Source organism: Chiloscyllium punctatum, chromosome 29 (genome assembly GCF_047496795.1).
Source record: "Chiloscyllium punctatum isolate Juve2018m chromosome 29, sChiPun1.3, whole genome shotgun sequence".
Classification (NCBI taxonomy): Eukaryota; Metazoa; Chordata; class Chondrichthyes; order Orectolobiformes; family Hemiscylliidae; genus Chiloscyllium; species Chiloscyllium punctatum.
Window position 1 is genome coordinate 74,450,079 of NC_092767.1, and position 19,432 is coordinate 74,469,510.

The following is a 19,432-nucleotide window of genomic DNA, read 5'->3' on the forward strand; positions in this document are numbered from 1 at the left end:
GTTTTGGTTATTATTTATTTAATATTTAATTGTATATTAGTGTTTATATTACAGTGTTTGTGTTATTTTGTAAGTTTGTAAAAAAAGTTTTAAAAATTTTCCTTTTTCTTCAATAAAAATATCTATAAAAAAGACTTTTCACCTTTCAAAAAAAAAGATTTCAGGAGCCGAAAGAGAGGGCAAAGTGGTGAAGAAACAAAGGTCATGTCCAACTGAGCCATCGAACCAGAGAAAAGGTACAGCACAGAAAGAGGCCATTTGGCCCCTCTTGTCTGCACTGCCTGAATAAATTAGCAGCATCTCCAACATCTGCAGTCCTCACTTTCTCCACGAATAAACTAGTGACCCAATTTTAATCCCACTAACCCAGCACCTGCTTCATGCAGACCTGCAGGATACAATATGTCAGGAGCAGATTCAATGTCATTTTAAATCATTCAAAGGTCTATACCTCAACCACCAAACTGACAGTGAATTCCAAACACCCTTACTCTGGGTGAACATGACATGGAGGGTGCCAGAGTTGGACTGGGGTGGACAAAGCTAGAAGGAGAGAACATGCAAACTCCACACAGACAGTCGCCCGAGGGTAGAATCGAACCTCGGTCCCCAACGCAGAGAGGTAGCAGTGCTAACCACCGTGCTGCCCCTATCTGAAATCCTATGTTCAAATCCCTTGGAGCGGGGATTGAAGAAGCACCTGGACAAATACATGGATAGGAAGGAAATAGAGGGATAAGGATCCTGTAAGTGAAGACAGTTTCACGATGGAAGCGCAGAATGTGTTGGCACCGGCTTGCTGTACTATTCTTTGCTCTAACTAAGAATCTCTTGAATTCAGAGGCAAAAGTGCTAACTATTGAACTACAGATATATTAAAATTCTTATTATTAATGGACATAAACAATCTTGAACAATTTGTTAGTCTTTTAAATGATTACACAAGAGCGCAAAGCTGTTTGTTTGCATGTTAAATTCCCCTTTTATGAGATTTGCTGAGTCTTATACTAATTAGACAATGAACTCTTTGCAAAAGTTACAGCAGTTTTCTTTGAATTGCTGGAAGTTTTCTATCTAGGGTATAGTGTGTACAAAGTGGGTTGAAAGAATGAGGGATGCAGGGTTTTTTTTAAACATCCTGACCCAGTTTTCTTGCTTCAAGTCTCCCTGGATTTGTCTTCCAACTTCCTCAAGTTGGCAGAGTTTTGCTTCACTGCGGTTCTCTCAAACGCTTCAAGGAGCTATTCTCTTTCGGCAATGTCCACGAGATGCTTTTCGATCTCCGTCACACGGAGGCTCCTGTGAAAAATATGAAAACAGCAGATAAGAAAATAAAAATAGGCTGGGTCATTTTTCCCTAAAGTGTCAGAGGCTGAGGAGTGACTTTATAGAGGTTTACGAAACCACGGGCGGCATGGATCGGGTGATGACACAAGGTCTTTTTTCCCAGGTTAGGCGAGTCCAAAACTAGAGGATATAGGTTTAGGGTGAGAGGGGAAAGATTTAAAAGGACCCTGAGGGGCAAAGTTTTCCCGTAGAGGGTGGTGCATGTATGGAACGAGCCGCCAGAGGAAGTGGTAGAGGCTGGTGCAATTCAACATTTAAAAGGCATCTGGATGGGTAAATGAATAGGAAGGGTTTGGAGGGATATGAGCCAAATGCTGGCAAATGGGACTAGATTAATTTAGGATTTATGGTCAGTACAGACGGTTTGGACCAAAGGGTCTGTTTCTGTGCTGTACAACTCTATGACTCGATGGTTGTCAGGAAAATATTGTGTGGATTGCATACGTGTGCTCACGTGATGGCGACCAAGGGACTGACTGAGATGGTAGAAGAATTTGATGGGGTAGTTAATAAAACTATTTCACCATCGGAGTCAGGATGGGGGGAAAGATTGGGTTGGAAAGGGGGCAGCAGAATCCAGAACAAGGGGGACTAACCTTACAATTCAAGAGAGGCTATTCAAAAGTGATACTTTTTTTAATGCAGAGGGTGGTGGGGTCTGGAATTCACTGCCTGAGTCAGTGGCAGAGACCCTAAGCTCTTAAACCCTGGATCTGCAAGTGAAGTATTGTAAGCAGTAGGGCTATGGGGCGTGTATAGAAGACAGGGTTAGAAAGGGCATCTGTGTGACTATGGGTCGGCATGGAGACACTGGGGTGAATGGCCCCTATCTATGTTGTATCTTTGCTATGGTTTTATCAATGAATTTTTCTTTCTTATAAAAGGGAGTGCAAGTCTGGAACTTTCTTCCAACTCCCCCCCCCCCCCAAAGAAAACAGTGCTGTTGAGGCGAGGGGTCATTTAAAAGTTTCAAACTGACATTAATAGATTTTTATTGGGTAAGGGGCCACAAGAGTTCTAAAACAAGATAAATACAGACTGGACAATGTGAACAAGCCCAAACGACCGAACAGGCTGGTTCCGGAGCAACGTTTCATTCCCACATCCATTGGAAGGGTCCAACAGACCTGAACTTGGGATTGTCGGCTGTGACCACCCCGACCTCGATCTCCGTGGCTTTAAAGTCAAGTGCCAAGACGGTGGACAGACAGGAAATGGCCAGCTGCAAGAGGAGGGAAAAAAGACAAGATTGTGTTTTTGCAGGATCTCCCAGCAACAACATCTCACATTTCTCTAGTGCCTTTATCACCATAAGAGGCAGCTGTGACATCAGGCAGAAAGCAACATCGAGCCCCTTAAGGGGATATTAGGACCAAACGTTTGTTAATTGAGGAGCAAATAAGGAGCATCTTAAAGTAAAAGAGGTGGTGAGTTGGATCCATGTTCTGGACATGCCTAGAGGTGTTTCGAATGAACTTTCACTGCTTCTCACACACAAGAAAACGTGGTCAGAAAGGTTATGTGGAGGCTGAATTATCTTGAAGCTTAAAAGTCAACTGCGGTTCAGAGGCTAGCCTGTAGGTTGTGTGTTAATCGTCCCATTCCAGAAATGTGGGCCCACTCAGTCCACACTAATATTCCAATGTTGTACCATGGGAGTGCTGGGGAACACCAGAGATGCTGTTTTTAAGATGAGAGGGGAAAGATTTAAAGAAGACACAAGGAACAATTTCTTTACACAGGAAGTGATCTATGTGTGGAATAAACTTCCAGTTGAAGTGGTGGATGTGGCTATTGTTACAATGTTTGGATAAGTTCATGAATAAGAAATGTTTGGAGGGATATGGGCCAAGTGCAGGTAGGCGGGACTAGTTTGGTCAGCATGGACTGGCTGGTCCAGAAGGTCTGTTTCCGTGCTGGATGACTCTATGATTCGATACTGAGATTATTTGATTTGATTTGATTTATTGTAGTCACGTGTATCTAAGTACAGTGAAAAGCTTTGTTTTGCGAGCAGAACAGGCAAATCATAGCAAACAAGGCCATGCAGATCATAGGCTGCTTAGACAGAGTGAGGCATACAGGTGCACAGGAAATGGACAGAGATCAACATTGTTTGAAGTTAGAGAGCTCCTCTCAGCAGTCTAATAACGGCAGGGAAGAAGCTGTTCTTTAACCTGTCAGTACGTGTGTTCAGGTTTCTGCATCTTCTACCTGATGGAAGACGTTGGAAGAGAGAATACCCAAGGTGGGAGGGGTCTTTGATCATGTTGGCAGCCTTTCCATGACAACGAGAGGTATAAATAAAGTCTATGGATGGGAGCTTGGCTTGGTGGTCTGGGCTGTGCACACAACCTTCTGTAGTTTCTTATGGTCCTGGGCAGAGCAATTGCCACACCAGGCCATTATGCATCTGGATAGAATGCTTTCAGTTGTGCATGGACCTTATGGAGATGCCAAATTTTCTGAACCGTCTGAGGAAGAAGAGGTGCCCGATCACTCTCTGAGGCAGATGTGAAGGATCTTGTGGATCCTATGTTTGGGTAGATAGATCTCCTGGCCAATATTTATCCCTGAAAGCAACATCATTAACAAAAATACAGATGATCTGGTCTTTCACACATTGTCAGTTTTGGGAGTTTATTGTCTGTGAATCCTACATTACAATAATGAAGCACTTCAGGCCAAGTAATTACTGTAATTGGTCGCAAAGGGCTCTCGAATGATTTGAAATTGTGACAGGCGCTTCAGAAATGCAAGCCTACTCAGCTTAGGTATGCCCAGGGGATTGACTGAGCTCCAGGGAGATGGGTTTTCATGGTATTACCATCGGCCTCGTCATTTTTTCTGTGTTTGAGGTTAATTTAGCTCCCTCACAGGTTACTTCTGGTTAATCCCCCTCTCCAATTAAAAAAGAAACTCCCTTTGAGTAATGGAGAGCTTTGAGAACTTGTGCCAATCTGCTCGGCGAGTCAAATAACCGCTACAAAAATGACTTGACGGGAATTTTTTTTCTCGCATGATTAATATTGAAAAGTTGCATGGCTGGAGCTGAAGAATCTCCCAACCCCCCCAAAGCTCCTTCTAAGCCCACGGATCTCTACCCCAAGGAAGGACAAGGGCAACAGATACATGGAAACACCCCCCCCCCCGCAACCCCCGACACAAGCTCCCCTCTGAGCCACTCACCATCCTGATTCGGAAATATTTGATCTGATTTGATGTATTATCGACACATGTAACGAGATACAGTGAAAAGTATTGTTTTGTTTGCTATCCAGACAAATACATTATTACATCAGGATAATAGGACAGAATGCAGAATGTGGCGTTACAGCTACAGAGAAGGTGCAGAGAAAGATCAACTCTAATATATGAGAGGTCCGTTCATATGTCTGTAACAGCGGGGAAGGGAGGTGATGGCCTATTGGTATTAATGCTTTCAGATTTTGTTTTGAAATCTGAATTCAAATCTCACGTTATGGCAGGATTCACACTCAAGTCTCAGATAATCCAGAGACCCAGACAATGTTCTGGGACCTGTGTGTGAATCCTGCCACGCTGTGAGATTTGAATTCAGATTTCAAAACAAAATCTGGAATAAAGAGTGTAATGGTGAGCGTGAACCTGTTGCCGATTGTGGGAAAACCCCATCTGGGTCACTAATGTCCTTTAGGGAAGGGAACTGCCTTCTTTATCCTGTCTAGCCTGCATGTGACTCTAGACCCACAGCAATGTGGTTGACTCCTACCTGCCCTCTGGGCAATTAGGGATGGACAATAAATGCTGGCCCAGCCAGCGACGCCCTCATCCCATGAAAGAATAAAAATAAAAACCTGTTGAGTCACCATCCAAATAGTGAATTGAACTAAATAAGCTTGATGGTCACATGTGCTCTCACGTGTACAGTGAAGTATTTACAAGTTGCCACCTACAGACCCATCTTAGGTACAAAGGTGCCTAGGTACAGATCCTTGTGTACAAATTCTTAGGAAAAGAATATTACTCGCCATTCTTTCAATGTCGCTGGGTCAAAATCCTGGAACTGCCTACCTAACAATTCTGCAGCTAACCCTACAGACGGCAGCGGTTCAAGAAGGCAGCTCACCACCACCTTCTCAAGGGAATTTAGGGATTGGCAGGAAATGTTGGTCCAGCCCACGATGTCCTCATCCCACAAATTCATAAAGCAATGAGGACTAAGGTATTGCGATTTAGTTGGTGAACAGTCAAATTGCCCATGAGCACTTTATCAAGCCACAGTTGAGATCAGCTGGCACTGAAGGGATAGGCTTGTTGGGCTGCATGGCCTTCTTCCGTTCTCATTTCAGCCATGCGCAAGGTTCAGTTGGCTTCCCTCATGTGTTTCACCGCCACCTCAAGGGGCAATTAGGGATGAGCAATAAAGACCAGCTTTGATAATGATGCCCATGACCTGTGAAGGAACTTTAAAAAAACATGATAGGCCAGCTCAGGAAGTTTCCGATTACCTCGACGGTGGCCTTGTAAGTCAGGTCTGGCTTCTTTTTAATCTTCTTCTCCAAGTGGCTGTTGGCTTCTATTTGTTTGACCCCTGCGCTGGTAGCCTTGTAGCCACAGTAGTAACCAGCAGGATCGGACTTGTAAAGCTGGGGCCCTCTCTCATCGTCAATTGCTAACATTATCATACCTGGAGAATAAATAGCTGGGGTGAGGCAGGTTTGGCACACTCTTTTGACTTTGCTATGCCAGTAGGGTTGCCAACTCTCTCTGGCATTACCCCTGCAGGTACCATCACACAATCCATTGACATATCCCAACCCTATGCTCCCACCCTTGCTCTATTCATTTGGCTGCTCATGTTTGATTTTTCAAAAATATATGAATATTTATATGTGTACTGCTGGCTAGGCCAGCATTTGTTGCTCAACTCTTAATTGTTAGGAGTCAACTACATTGCTGTGACATTAACTTAATTGGCCGCATAGCTAATTTGCAATGTGGAGTGACACTAAAAACAGGGGTTCAATACCTAAACTGGCCGAGGTTACCATGAAGGACTCAAACCCCACCTCCTGCTTGAGGTGTGGTGACCCTAACTTGGCTGGCACGGTGGCTCAGTGGTTGGCACTGCTGCCTCACAGCACAAGGGACCTGGGTTCAAATCTAGCCTCAGGCGACTGTCTGTGTGGAGTTTACACGTTCTCTCCTCGTCTGAGCAGGTTTGCTCCGGTTTCCTCCCACAATCCAAAGATGTGCAGTTTAGGTGGAAATGCAGGGCTATATGGATGGGGCGGGATGCTCTTTCGAGGGTCAGTATGGGCCAAATGGCCTGCTTTCACGCTGTAGAGATTCTATGATTTAAACTCGCCACCAGTCACCTCTCTCTAATGAGAGAGCAGCCCTATGGGACTGTATTAACTTTACCTCCACTATTACGAGTAGGCCAGACTGGGTAAGGACAGCAGATTTCCTCACATAAAGGACTTTAATGAACGAGATGGGGTTTTAACAACAATCAGTAGTGGTTGCCATTAGATTAGCTTCTTACTGAATTCAAATTTCACCACTGGATGAGTGGTCTAGTGACACTACCGCTGCGTAATGGCCTAGTGGTATTATCATTGGTCTGTCAACCAAGAAACAATGTTCTGAAGACCCAGGTTCGAATCCCATTGTGGCAGATGGAGGATTGTGAATTCAATAAAAATCTGGAATTAAGAGCCTAATGAAGACTATGACTCTGTTGTGTGAAAAAGCTCATCTCGTTCCCTAATGCCCTTTTGGGAAGGAAACTACCTGATCAGGCCTACATGTGACTCCAGACCCACAGCAATAGGGTTGACTCTTAACTGCCCTCTGGGCAATTAGGGATGGGCAGTAAATGCTGGCCTAACCAGCGATGCCCTCATCCTGTGAATGAATTTTAAAAAGCACTACTCCTTTCTTAGATTAGACAGCAAAGAGACTCTTTGTTATCAAATTAGATGAAGATAATTGTTGGTGAAATGGCCTTTTCTGTCATCATTGTTATTAATGAAAGCAAGTGTTTTATTTTACTCCAACAGTAATTGCAACATGGAGATGACGACTACAGGAAGCAGTGAGACGGTAGGCTTTCTAAAGAAATGCAATGGGTACATGAGAGAAAATCAGATAAAAAGATGCTGGAAGTGTGAGATGAGGTGAGTTAAATTGAATGAAAGGAGGCTCAAGTGGGACTAGAAACACCAGCACAGAGTTGGGCTGAATGGCCTGCCTCAGCATGGGATGACACTGGAGGGTCATCAGGGCTAGGTGTTAAAAGAGTGACTCTGTCACTGTAAAAACACAGGCTTCTACCTGTAAAAATGTTCTTCTTTTAAGGATACAGGGTAGGCCATTTGGGACTGAGATGAGGAGAAATGTCTTCACCCAGAGAGCGGGGAGCCTGTGGGATTCTCTACCACAGCTGGCCAAGGCCAAATTATTGAATGTTTTCAAGAAGGAGTTAGATTTAGATTTAGGTTTTGGTTTTATTATCATGGGTACTCAAGTACGGGGGTACAACAGTACAGTGACAAGTGTGCAATGTTGTCACACATGGCGCCATCTTAAGTACAAAGTACCTAGGTAAAAAAACTTAGTTACAGAATTTAAAATAATTAATACAGTCCTGAGGGCTAAAGGAATTAAAGGGTATGGAGAGAGAGTGGAAACAGTTGGATGGTCAGCCATGATCATATAGAATGGCAAAGCAGGCTTGTAGGGATGAATGGCCTCCTCCTGCTGTTATTTTCTATGTTTTTATTTATACTCTTGAATGGGTGACTTTACGATTTTAATTCTGCTGGATTTCCCTACCTCACGATGGTCATAAAGTCACACAGCACATAAACACAGCCTTCAGTCCAACTCGTCCATGCCAACCAAGTTTCCCAAGCTAAACCTGTCTCATATGCCTGCTTTTAGCCCAGATCCCTCTAGACCTTTCCTATTTAAGTCCCTATTCAATATGTCTTTTAAATGCTGTAACTGTACCAGGCTCCACCACTTCCTCTGGCAATTCATTCCAAATACACACCAGCCTCTGTGTGAAAATGTTGCCCCTCGGGTCCCTTTTATATCTTTCTCCTCTCATCTTAAAAATATGGCCTCCAGTTTTGATCTCCCCCCATCATAAGGAAAGATCTTTGCTATTCACTCTGTCATTATTTTATAAATCTCTATCATGTCGCCCTTCAATCAACTAAGGCTCCAGTGAAAGACGTCCCAGCCTATCCAGCAAAAATCTCCAGTCCCAGCAACATCCTGGTAAATCTTTTCTGAAACCTTTCAAATCTCACAACATTTTTCCTATAGCAGGGAGATCAGAATTGCACACAGTGCTCCAACAGTGGCCTAACCAATGTCCTGTACAGCTGCAACATGACCTCTCAACTCCTATACTCAATGCAATGACCACTAAAGGCAAGCAAACCAAACGCCTTCTTCACTATCCTATCTACCTGTGACTCCACTTTCAAGGAACTAAGAACCTGCACTCCAATGTCCCTTTGTTCAGCAACACTCCCTAGGACCTTACCATTAAGTATATAAGTCCTGCCCTGATTTGTCTTTCCAAACAGCATTACCTCACATTTATCTAAATTAAACTCCATCTGCCACTCTTCAGCCCATCTGATCAAGGTCGCGTTGCACTCTGAGGTAACCTCCGCTTTATAAAACATAATTTCAATGAAGAGAGAAACAGAGGACTGCAGATGCTGGAGATCAGAGTCAAAAGGTGTGTTGCTGGAAAAGCACAGCAGGTCAGGCAGCATCCGAGGAGCAGGAAAGTCAATGTTTTGAACATAAGTTCTTCAATCCTGATGAAGAGCTTGTGCTCGAAATGCCAACTCTCCTGCTGCTCAGATGCAGCCTGGCAGGCTGTGCTTTTCCAGCACCACACTTTTTGATTCTGATTTCAATGAACTCAGTTCGGCCATTTTGCCCATCAATTCTACCCTGGCTCTTTCAAGATCAATCCAGGGCAGCAGTGGGTACTGCAGATGCTGGAGATTATAGAGTCTAGATTAGAGTGGTGCCGGAAAAGCACAGCAGGTCAGGTAGCATCCGAGGAGCAGGAAAAATCGACGTTTCGGGCAAAAGCCCTTCATCAGGAATCAATGGCTTTTTTCAATCAGATCAGCCATGATCTCATTGAATGCCATAGCATGCTCGATGGACTCAAGATTAGAGTGGTGCTGGAAAAGCACAGCAGGTCAGGTAGCATCCGAGGAGCAGGAAAATCAATGTTTCGGGCAAAAGTTCCTGATGAAGGGCTTTTGTCTGAAACGTCGATTTTCCTGCTCCTCAGATGCTGCCTGACCTGCTGTGCTTTTCCAGCATCATTCTAATCTTGACAAAGATCAATCCAGTCGGACCTACAAACCATCCCTTTCTGACTCACATTTATTTCTAGCCCATTTCCTTTTAGAGAGCATCTTTGATGTTGTTCCTGTTGCTCCTTCAGGGAGCACCCTCTTGACTCACTGGGAGAGGGAACTGATTTGTACTTACAACATCCCAAAGGTCTCATCTCCGCATTCTGAGTGTAAACCTGACAGATGTCAGCCATTCGCTTGCACAACATGTCCACAGGGATGTCATAGCCATACTTGTATTTCCACTTGCCAGCTTCATAGCGTGCTCTCTGAACCTGGGAGCGACAATCCGCTAGTTACATCAGGAGAAGGGCCAGGTTGGGGTGGGGGTCGGGGGGAGGTGTGGATGAATGAAAGAAAAAAATTACATTGACAAATGAATTGAATTGAATTGAATTTATTGTCACGTGTACCGAGGCACAGTGAAAAGCTTTGTCTTGTGAGCAATACAGGCAGATCACAGAGTAAAGTAGCATAGATAAGTAAATAATAGGGAAAGAGCAGCAAGAACAAAAACACAGGCACAGGCGAATGCTAAGAGTTTGTGAGTCCATTCAGTATTCTAATAACAGTAGGATAGAAACTGTTTTGATTGGCAACAGGAGTAGACCATTCAGCCCCCATCTTGAGCTCCATCATTAAATAAATCCTCAATCCCAATTTGCCTCACTATCCCTTTATTCATTCATGGGATGTGGGCGTCACTGTCTGGGCCAGCATTTATTGCCCATCCCTAATCACCCAGAGGGCAGTTAAGAGTCAACCCTGTTGCTGAGGGTCTGGAGTCACATGCAGGTCAGACCAGCTAAGGACAGCAGTTTCCTTCCCTGAAGGACATGAGTGAACCAGATAGGTTTTTCTTTCCTGACAATTGATTCATTAGACTTTTAATTCCAGATTTTTATTGAATCCAAATTACACCATCTGCCGTGGCAGGATTTGAGTGAGGGTCCCCAGAATGTTAGCTGGGTCCCTGGATTAATAGCCCAGCAATAATACCATTAAATCCTCACCTCGCAGTGTACCTAACAATCTATCAACCTCTGTCTTGTATAATCAAGGACTGAGCAGCCACGGTGCCCTGAGGAAAGAACTCAAAAAGATTTAAAATTCTTTGATTGAAGAATCTCCTAAACATTTGACCTCCAATTCCAAGTCTGCGACCCCATGTTCTAAATTCCCCAAACAGTCATCCTGCCAATATCTAGCTCAGCAAGCCCTTAACATTCTTTTTCAATTCATTCTTGGAAGGTGGACGTGGCTAGCGGGCCAACATTTGTTGTCCGTCTCTAGCTGCCCCTTGAGAAGGTGGGGGTGAGCTGCCCTCTTGAACCACTGCAGTCCCCTGCTGTGGGATGACCACAATGCCCTGAGGGAGGGAATTCCCGGATTCTGACCCAGCGACACTGAAGGAACAGCGACATATTTCCAAGTCAGGATGGGGAGTTGAGGGGAACTTGCAGGGGGTGGTGTTCCCATGTATCTGCTGCCCTTGTCCTTCTAGATGGTAGAGATTGTGGGTGTGGAAGGTGCTGTCGAAGGACCCTTGGAGAGTTACCATCTTGTAGATAGATAGTACACACAGTTGCTAGTAAGCGTCAGGGATAGAGAGTGTAAAAGTTGGAGGTAATATATGGGGTGTCATGGATGGTGTCAAACTTCTTAGAGTCATGGAGATACACAGCATGGAAACGGACCCTTCAGTCCAGACCAACCATGTATTCTAAATAATCTAGTCCCATTTGCCAGCATTTGGCCCATATCCCTCTAAACCCTTCCTAATCATGTCCCCATCCAGGTGCCTTTTAAATGCTGTAATTGTACCAGCCTCCACCACTTCCCCTGGCAGCTCATTCCATACACGCACCACCCTCTGTGTGAAAAAGTTGCCTCTTAGGGGCACAGCTCAGTGGTTAGCACTGCTGCCTCACAGCGCCAGGGACCTGAGTTTGATTCCCACCTTGGGTTACTGACTGTGTGGAGTTTGCACACTCTCCCTGCGTCTGTGTGGGTTTCCTCCGGGTGCTCCGGTTTCCTCCCACAGTCCAAAGATGTGCAGGTCAGTGTGGATTGGCCAAGCTAAATTACCCATAGTGTTAGGTGCATTAGTCAGGGATAAATATAAGGTAGGGGAATGGGTCTGGGTGGGTTACTCTTTGGAGGGTCAGTGTGGACTTGTTGGGCAGAAAGGCCTGTTTCCACACTGTGGGGAATCTAGTCTTAGGTCCCTTTTAAATTTGATGGTACACACTCCTGCTACTGAACATCATGGATAGGGAGAGTGAATTTCGTGGATGTGGAGCCAATCAAGCTTTGTCCTGGATGATGTTGAGCTTCTTGAGTGTTGTTAGGGCTGCCCCCATCCAGGGGCAAGTGGGGAGTATTCCATCCCACTCCTGACTTGTGCCTGATTAGTGGACAGGCTCTGGGGAGTCAGGAGGCTTTAAGACTGAGTTCATTTTGAATTAAAGGAGCATGAATGTTAACAAGGAATAGAAATGGCTCACCAAGCATTCCAGTCATGACACAACCAATCTTGTCAGTCAAATGATAAAGGTTTGTGACAGTGCTGGCATCAATGAGCTTGTCCTGAAAAACACCAACAACATGAAGGAAATGAAATACTGCGGAGGCTGGAAATCTCAGACAAAGACAGAATATTTTGGAAATGTTCAGCAGGTCTGGCTGCATTTAAGATTAGATTACTTACAGTGTGGAAACAGGCCCTTCGGCCCAACAAGTCCACACCGACTCGCCGAAGAGCAACCCACCCAGGCCCGTTCCCCTACATTTAGCCCTTCACCTAACACTATGGGCAATTTAGCATGGCCAATTCAGCTGATCTGCACATCTTTGGACTGTGGGAGGAAACCGGAGCACCCGGAGGAAACCCACACAGACACGGGGAGGATGTAGAGAGAGAAAGAGAGTTAAGGTTTCAGGTCGATGGTTGTTTATCAAAGCTGCAGAAAGAAGGGTCATCACCCAGAAACATTAACTGTGTCACTCTCTCCACGTTCGGTACCAGTCCTGCTGATTGCTCCACTGCATTTACTATTCCTATGTCTGGAGCTCTCTGCCCAAAGGCAGGTCTGACCCACTGATCCCACCAAGGGTAGGACAAGGAGACAAGTGGTGGCATGGTGCCAGGGACCCGGGTTCAATTCCACCCTCGGGTGACTGTGTGGAATTTGCACATTCTCCCCGTGTCTGTGTCGGTTTCCTCTGGGTGCTCTGGTTTCCTTCCACAGTCCAAAGATCAGGGTGGAGTGGGAAATGCAGGGTTACAGGAATGGGGTGGTCTGGGAGGGGTGCTCTTCAGAGAATTGATTTGATGGGCTGAATGGCTGCTTCTACACTATAGAGATTCTATGATTCCCAGTCTTAAATCAACCCCAACTAGAGTGAGGATTGAAGTCTGTAGCTTGTCACCAATCCAACCCACAGACAAAACTCGGAACTTGGAGCTTCTGGCTTGGAGGCAGGTACACTACCAACTGTGCCATAAGACCTGCCATTTTCTATTCATATTCCAGAAATGACGATACCAGATTCACACAGTCTGCCAATGAGGGTATCTCTCCTCTATCATTCTCAAGGTAAAGATGTAATAGTTTCACTCGCGTTCCCTCTAATTTCTCTTTGTGCATATTGTTGCACTGTGCAGTAAATTAATAGCCATTAAAAATAAGATCATAGCTGAAACTTTCCGAGTAGATTTACACCTTCACAATCAGTGAATTAATCTACTGCTCCAGTTGTTGGGAGACAGTCGCTCCACAACGCCACTTGGTGGCACAGCTTTGCAGCTACACCGTGATGGTTGACATAGCAAAACTGAATGAGAGAGATTTTGATCTGAACAAGTGGTAAATGTTAAGTAGCGAATCTGGTCATGTTTAAAAAGCAAGTTGCACCTGAAAGAATGTAAGATTTGTGACCCAGTCAATGTTGGAGGAAAGAACAAACCGCAATTAAATAGCTGAAAATGTGTTGCTGGAAATGCGTAGCAGGTCAGGCAGCATCCAAGGAGCAGGAAAATTGACGTTTCGGGCATGAGCCCTTCTTCAGGAATGAGGAAGGCTCATGCCCAAAACGTCGATTCTCCTGCTCCCTGGATGCTGCCTGACCTGCCGCGCATTTCCAGCAACACATTTTCAGCTCTGATCTCCAGCATCTGCAGTCCTCACTTTCTCCTGCAATTAAATAGCGCCCTTCACATCCTTAGGTCTCCTGAAAGTGATCCTTAGCCAATGTGTTCATTTGAGTGCAGTCACTGTTGTAATGTAAGAAAACTCAGCAGCTAATGTGTGAACAGCAAGTTTCCAGTAACAGTAAATGAGTTATCATCCAGTGTTAACAATGACAAATAACCATAAGATATGTATTACATGGGTGCTCCTAATTTCTAGTATTTAAATCACTCCCTTTCCCCATTTCTACAACCTCCTTGTCCTACATTGCTCTAACCTCCCAACACTAACCTACTGCACATTGATCTACTCCAGTCCCATTCAAAAACCCGTGCCCAGGTCTGTTCACCCAGAGGTGCAGACCTTCCGACATCCCCTCCCTAAAACCTCCTTTAAAGCGCCCCCCCCTTTAAAAATACATTTGGAGTCATCTCTTGGTCACCCAACTTGATAAATCCGCTGACCACACTTGTTAGTTTTCGGCCCAACTGCAGCCCTGGCGAAGCACTTGGGTGATATACAAATGCGTGTCGTCATTGTTGTTGTGTGACCAGAGGCTGAACTCCAGCGAGAGTCAGGATCATTGGGGTGAGTGTGAGCAAAGTTGCAGAAGACGTCCATACTCACTGCCACTTTCTTCTGGGTCACGGCAACGACTGAGTCCTTCCCCCTCACGGCCACTGTTGTAACGCCACCCTGGTTTATCGCTTTGAATGCATACTCTGAAAAGAAAGGAGCAGATTAGCCATTCCAGAACATGTCCAAGAAGTCTGGGAGGGAATGGGGAGGAGTACACAGCGGCCATCTTTGTTGGTAGGTCACATGGCAGTACCAACCTTGACCAACCACTTTTTTGGAGGGCTTTATAGAACATAGAATGTAGACCAGTACAGCACAGGAACAGGCCCTTCAGCCTGCGGTGTTGTACTGAACATGACACCAAATTAAACTAATCCCTTCTGCCTGCTCTGGGTCCATATCTCTCCATTCCTTGCATATTATCCCTCAGCTTTTTCTTCAAACAAAACCACAACCTGAACCAGTGGAGTTGCAGGTAGACAAGATAGTGAGGAAGGCGTTTGGTACACTTTCCTTAATTGGTCAGTGAATTGAGTATAGGAGTTGGGAGTCGAGAGTGTCATCAGGCTTATGCCTGAAACGTCGACTCTCATGCTCCTCGGATGCTGCCTGACTTGCTGTGCTTTTCCAGCACCACACTCTAGACTCTGATCTCCAGCATCTGCAATCTTCACTTTCTCCTATAGGAGCTGGGAGGTCACGTTGCGGCTGTACAGGACATTGGTTAGGCCACTTTTGGAATACTGCATGCAATTCTGGCCTCCCTCCTACAGGGAGGATGTTGTGAAACTTGACAGGGCTCAGAAAAGATTTACAAGGATGTTGCCAGGGTTGGAGGGTTTGAGCTATAGGGAGAGGTTGAACAGGCTGGGGCTGTTTTCCCTGGAGCGTCGGAGGCTGAGAGGCGTGGATAGAGTAAATAGACAAGGTCTTTTCCTTGGGATGGGGGGAGTCTAGAACTAGAGGGCATAGGTTTAGGGTGAGAGGGGAAAGATATAAAAGGGATCTGAGGGGCAACGTTTTCACGCAGAGGGTGGTACATGTATGGAATGAGCTACCAGAGGAAGTAGTGGAGGCTGATACAATTACAATGTTTAAAAGGCATCTGGATGGGTATATGAATAGGAAAAGTTGAGAGGGATATGGGCTAAATGCTGGCAAATGGGACTGGACTAATTTAGGATATCTTGTCAGAAAAGGTGAGTTGGACCGAAGGGTCTGTTTCATGCTGTACATCTCTATGACTCAGTGAAAGGTATTGTATGGTTGTAGAGTTCGTCTTGTCTCTTTCTGATTGATCCAATCAGATGCCAGAAAAACCACAATGGCTGGTGGAGGAGCTAAAATGGGACCTGGCGGCAGGAGGAGATTATCCAGCTAGGGAAGGGGGTGAGGTGATGGAGGGAGAGGTAAACAAGGATGACCGTTTTAAAATGGATGCCTTTGCTTACCTGGGAGCCAAGACAATTCATGAAGCACCGGGGTAATGAGTGAATGGAATTTCTTTAGAGTTAAAACAGGGACAGCAGATATTGACAGGAGTCAAGTCTAGAGCTAACAAAGGTAAACAAGCAGGAGGCTGGAAGAACACAGCAAGCCAGGCAGCATCAGGAGGTGGAGTAGTCAACATTTCGGGTGTAACTCTTCTTCAGGACTTGGGAGCTAACAAAGGCAAGGATATGGGATTCAACAACTGAGGAGCTGACACAGGACGGATTGGAAGGATGTAAGAGAGGTAGAAATAGGAAGTCTTAGTGATGGCACTAATATATGATTCAAAGCTGAAATCAAGATCTAATCAAGATCTAAAAAAAACCAGCTGGTACAGATTGTACTGTTAGAGCAGAATTGCAGACGTACTGTTGTATTGGCTGCATTTCATCAGCTTGAGACACAGGAGCCTGGGAGTCTGAGTACTGCACTTCCAGAATTGAGTCAGTCAACGTTTTCTGATTATATCTGAAATCCTAAATCAGGACTGTTTATGTTAGAATTGCAAAATCAGATATAGTTGCGTAATATCAGAATAAAAATGCCTGTTTTAGAGTCTTTTCTTCCTCTGTCTCCTTTATTTATCAAATGATTACGTGAAACCCAAAATTTAGCTTTGCATTCCATTTTTTGAGGAAGCGCATAATGTGAGGGGCTAAGCCGTAACTTACTTAGTTCATGTCTAAACCCAGCATTCCTGTCGTGTCAAACTTTCTCAAATTCCTTTGGATCGTTCAAAACTGGGTTTCAGCAATGTGACCATAAGACATAGGAGTGGAAGTGAGGCCATTCGGCCCATCGAGTCCATTCTGCCATGGCTGATGGGCATTTCAACTCCACTTATCCGCATTCTCCCCGTAGCCCTTAATTCCTTGCAAGATTAAGAATTCATCAATCTCTGCCTTGAAGACATTTAGCATCCCGGCCTCCACTGCGCTCCGTTGCAATGAATTCCAAGGCCCACTACTCTCTGGCTGAAGAAATGTATCCTCATTTCTGTTCTAAATTGACCCCCTCTAATTCTAAGGCTGTGCCCATGGGTCCTAGTCTCCCTGCCTAACGGAAACAACTTCCAGCGTCCACTCTTTCTAAGCCATGCATTATCTTGCAAGTTTCTATTAGATCTCCCCTCAACCTTCTAAACTCTAATGAAGACAATCCCAGGGATTGTCTTCATTAAGCCTACCATTCCAGGGATAACAGTGTGAATCTCAGCTGGACACGCTCCAGTGCCAGTATGTCCTTCCTGAGTATGCGGACCAAAATTGGACACAGTATTCTAAATAGGGCCTAACTAAAGCTTTATAAAGTCTCAGAAGCACATCACTGCTTTTATATTCCAACTATCTTGAGATAAATGACAAATATCATGAAGTAAGCAAGGCCCTGACTATATTTTCAGAGTACAAGTTAACACAATATTGTCGTTTAATACAGTAGTTAACAATGTAGAACTTTTAGGATGTTTCAAATGGGACTAATTTAATTTAGGATATCTGATCGGCATGGACAAGTTGGACTGAAGGGTTTGTCTCTGTGCTGTACATCTCTCGGTCCACTGCTTTTAGTCATTTATATAAATGATTTGGATGTGAAGAATTGTGGTATGATTAGTACGTTTACATGTGACACCAAAATTGGAGGTGTAGCTCAGGGTATAACAAGACCTTGATTAGTGGACCAACGGGCCCATCAAGCCCCTTTTATATCTTTCCACTCTCACCTTAAACCCATGCCTTCTAGTTTTGGACTCCACTATCCTGGAGAAAAGACCTTGGCCACTCACCTTATCTATACCCCTCATGATTTTCTAAATCTCTATAAGGTCAGCATTTAGCCTCTCCTTATAAATCAAACCCTCCAGTCTCTGTAACATCCTTGTAGAGTAAATCATTTCTGCGCCCTTTCCAGTTTTAATAACATCCTTTGTATAGCAGGGCGATCAGAATTGTATGCAGCACTCCAGTTGTAACCTCACCAATGTCTTGAACAGTCATAATAGGCCAGCATGGACGAATTGAGCTGAAGGGCCTGTAGCCATGCTATTTGACTCTCTAACAGCATGGGCTCAATTCCTGTACAGGCTGAGGTCACTAATAAGAATTCCCCTTCTCAATCTCTCCCCAAAACCCCCTCCTTTTAAGATGTGGTGATCCTCAGGTTAAACTCCACACCTATACTCGCTCAGGATCCTTCTGGGAGTATGGCGGCTGTATTTTTATTACTCATTAACAATGGTCTGTTTCCAATCTGTACATCTCTATGACTTTAGGGGGGAGGGTGGGCTGGTAATTATTATTGAGTCATGCTAGAGTAAACACCTTCAGGAAATTCCCAAGTTTTCAGAGGACTAAATCATCAGAAATTAATAACTGAGTAACTGCTGAATAACTCTAGCAGAAGATAAAAATTTCCAACTTTTCTCAATGAAACGTTTGTGCAGAATGTCACAGGCAAATCTCCAGCATCCGCTGCTTCCTTTTGTGTTTTAGCAACATGATTATTTCAAAGAACTCTGCAGATGATTTGAAGGGGTATTTTTCTAAAGAGACTGATTGAATTAACTCAACCATTAAAACCTACCTCTGCTGCAAAAGAGTTTAAAGAGATTTACTTCGAGAAAAATCTTGAAAATCAAAAGTTAGCACTGAAGGCAAAATGAAAGCAGCTGTCAATCAAACGCAGATCCCGCCCCTCATCCGTGCGCCTATTGGTGAGCACGCTATGATTGACGTGTGGATCTGTCTCACCATTGGGCGACCCCGCTGTCAATCACGGGGGCCGGTTACATTGGCAGAGCTGGGTGTAGCGAAGAAGATGAAAGAGTTGCAGGAACTTAAAGTGCAAAGTTATGAAGCGGGGACAGAAGCTGCAAACCACTGACCGACTTGGTAGAGTCTCCCCTCGGGGGAAAAGATAGTGATGTGACGGTCAAAGCCAGCGCTGGAGCCGCGGCTCATCCTTAAGGCGAGACCGGCGCAGAAATGGAGAAATTTCTTTCTTATCGACTTTTACTTTCAATTTCAGAATCAAACACACACGGAAACCAGGAAATAAGCTGTTCCTACAGCCCAGTAGCTCTGATTTAGCTTCTGGCCCTGGCTGTAATCTCTTTCACATCATTCTGCAGCAATTTGCTCACAACTGAATTGCATTTGGATAGCACCTTTGGCAGTTGCTGGCTGTCATTGGAGCATTTCTTGAAGTCTGACTCATGTTGTCGTGTATTGGCAACCAAGCTCCCACAAACAGCACTGTGATACCTTGCAGATAATGTGTTTTTCAGGGTGTCAATGGGGAGGTAGATGTTGGCAGGGTGTGTGTTGGGTGGGGATGTGTAGCAGTTTATTTGGCGAAAGTGGGTACTGCAGATGCTGGAGATTAAGAGTGGCGCTGGAAAAGCACAGCAGGTCAGGCAGCATTCGAGAGCAGGAAAAT

General features: G+C 44.8%; 1 protein-coding gene across 2 annotated transcripts; it reads right to left on the reverse strand.

Moving 5' to 3' along the window:
- Positions 1–958: 958 nt before the first annotated feature.
- LOC140454373 (proteasome subunit alpha type-6-like) lies at positions 959–19,063 on the reverse strand. 2 transcript variants are annotated; one of them, XM_072549085.1, is made up of 7 exons: positions 18,879–19,063; positions 14,552–14,646; positions 12,239–12,320; positions 9,868–10,023; positions 5,838–6,016; positions 2,475–2,569; positions 959–1,299 (listed from the first exon to the last, which is right to left on the reverse strand). In XM_072549085.1, the coding sequence occupies exons 1-7, from the start codon at positions 18,952–18,954 to the stop codon at positions 1,242–1,244; spliced, it is 741 nt and encodes a 246-aa protein (XP_072405186.1). In that variant the 5' UTR covers positions 18,955–19,063; the 3' UTR covers positions 959–1,241. The 2 variants fall into 2 exon arrangements, with proteins under 2 accessions (XP_072405186.1, XP_072405187.1); XM_072549086.1 differs by lacking the exon at positions 18,879–19,063 and adding an exon at positions 18,578–18,593.
- Between the last annotated feature and the right edge of the window lie 369 nt (positions 19,064–19,432).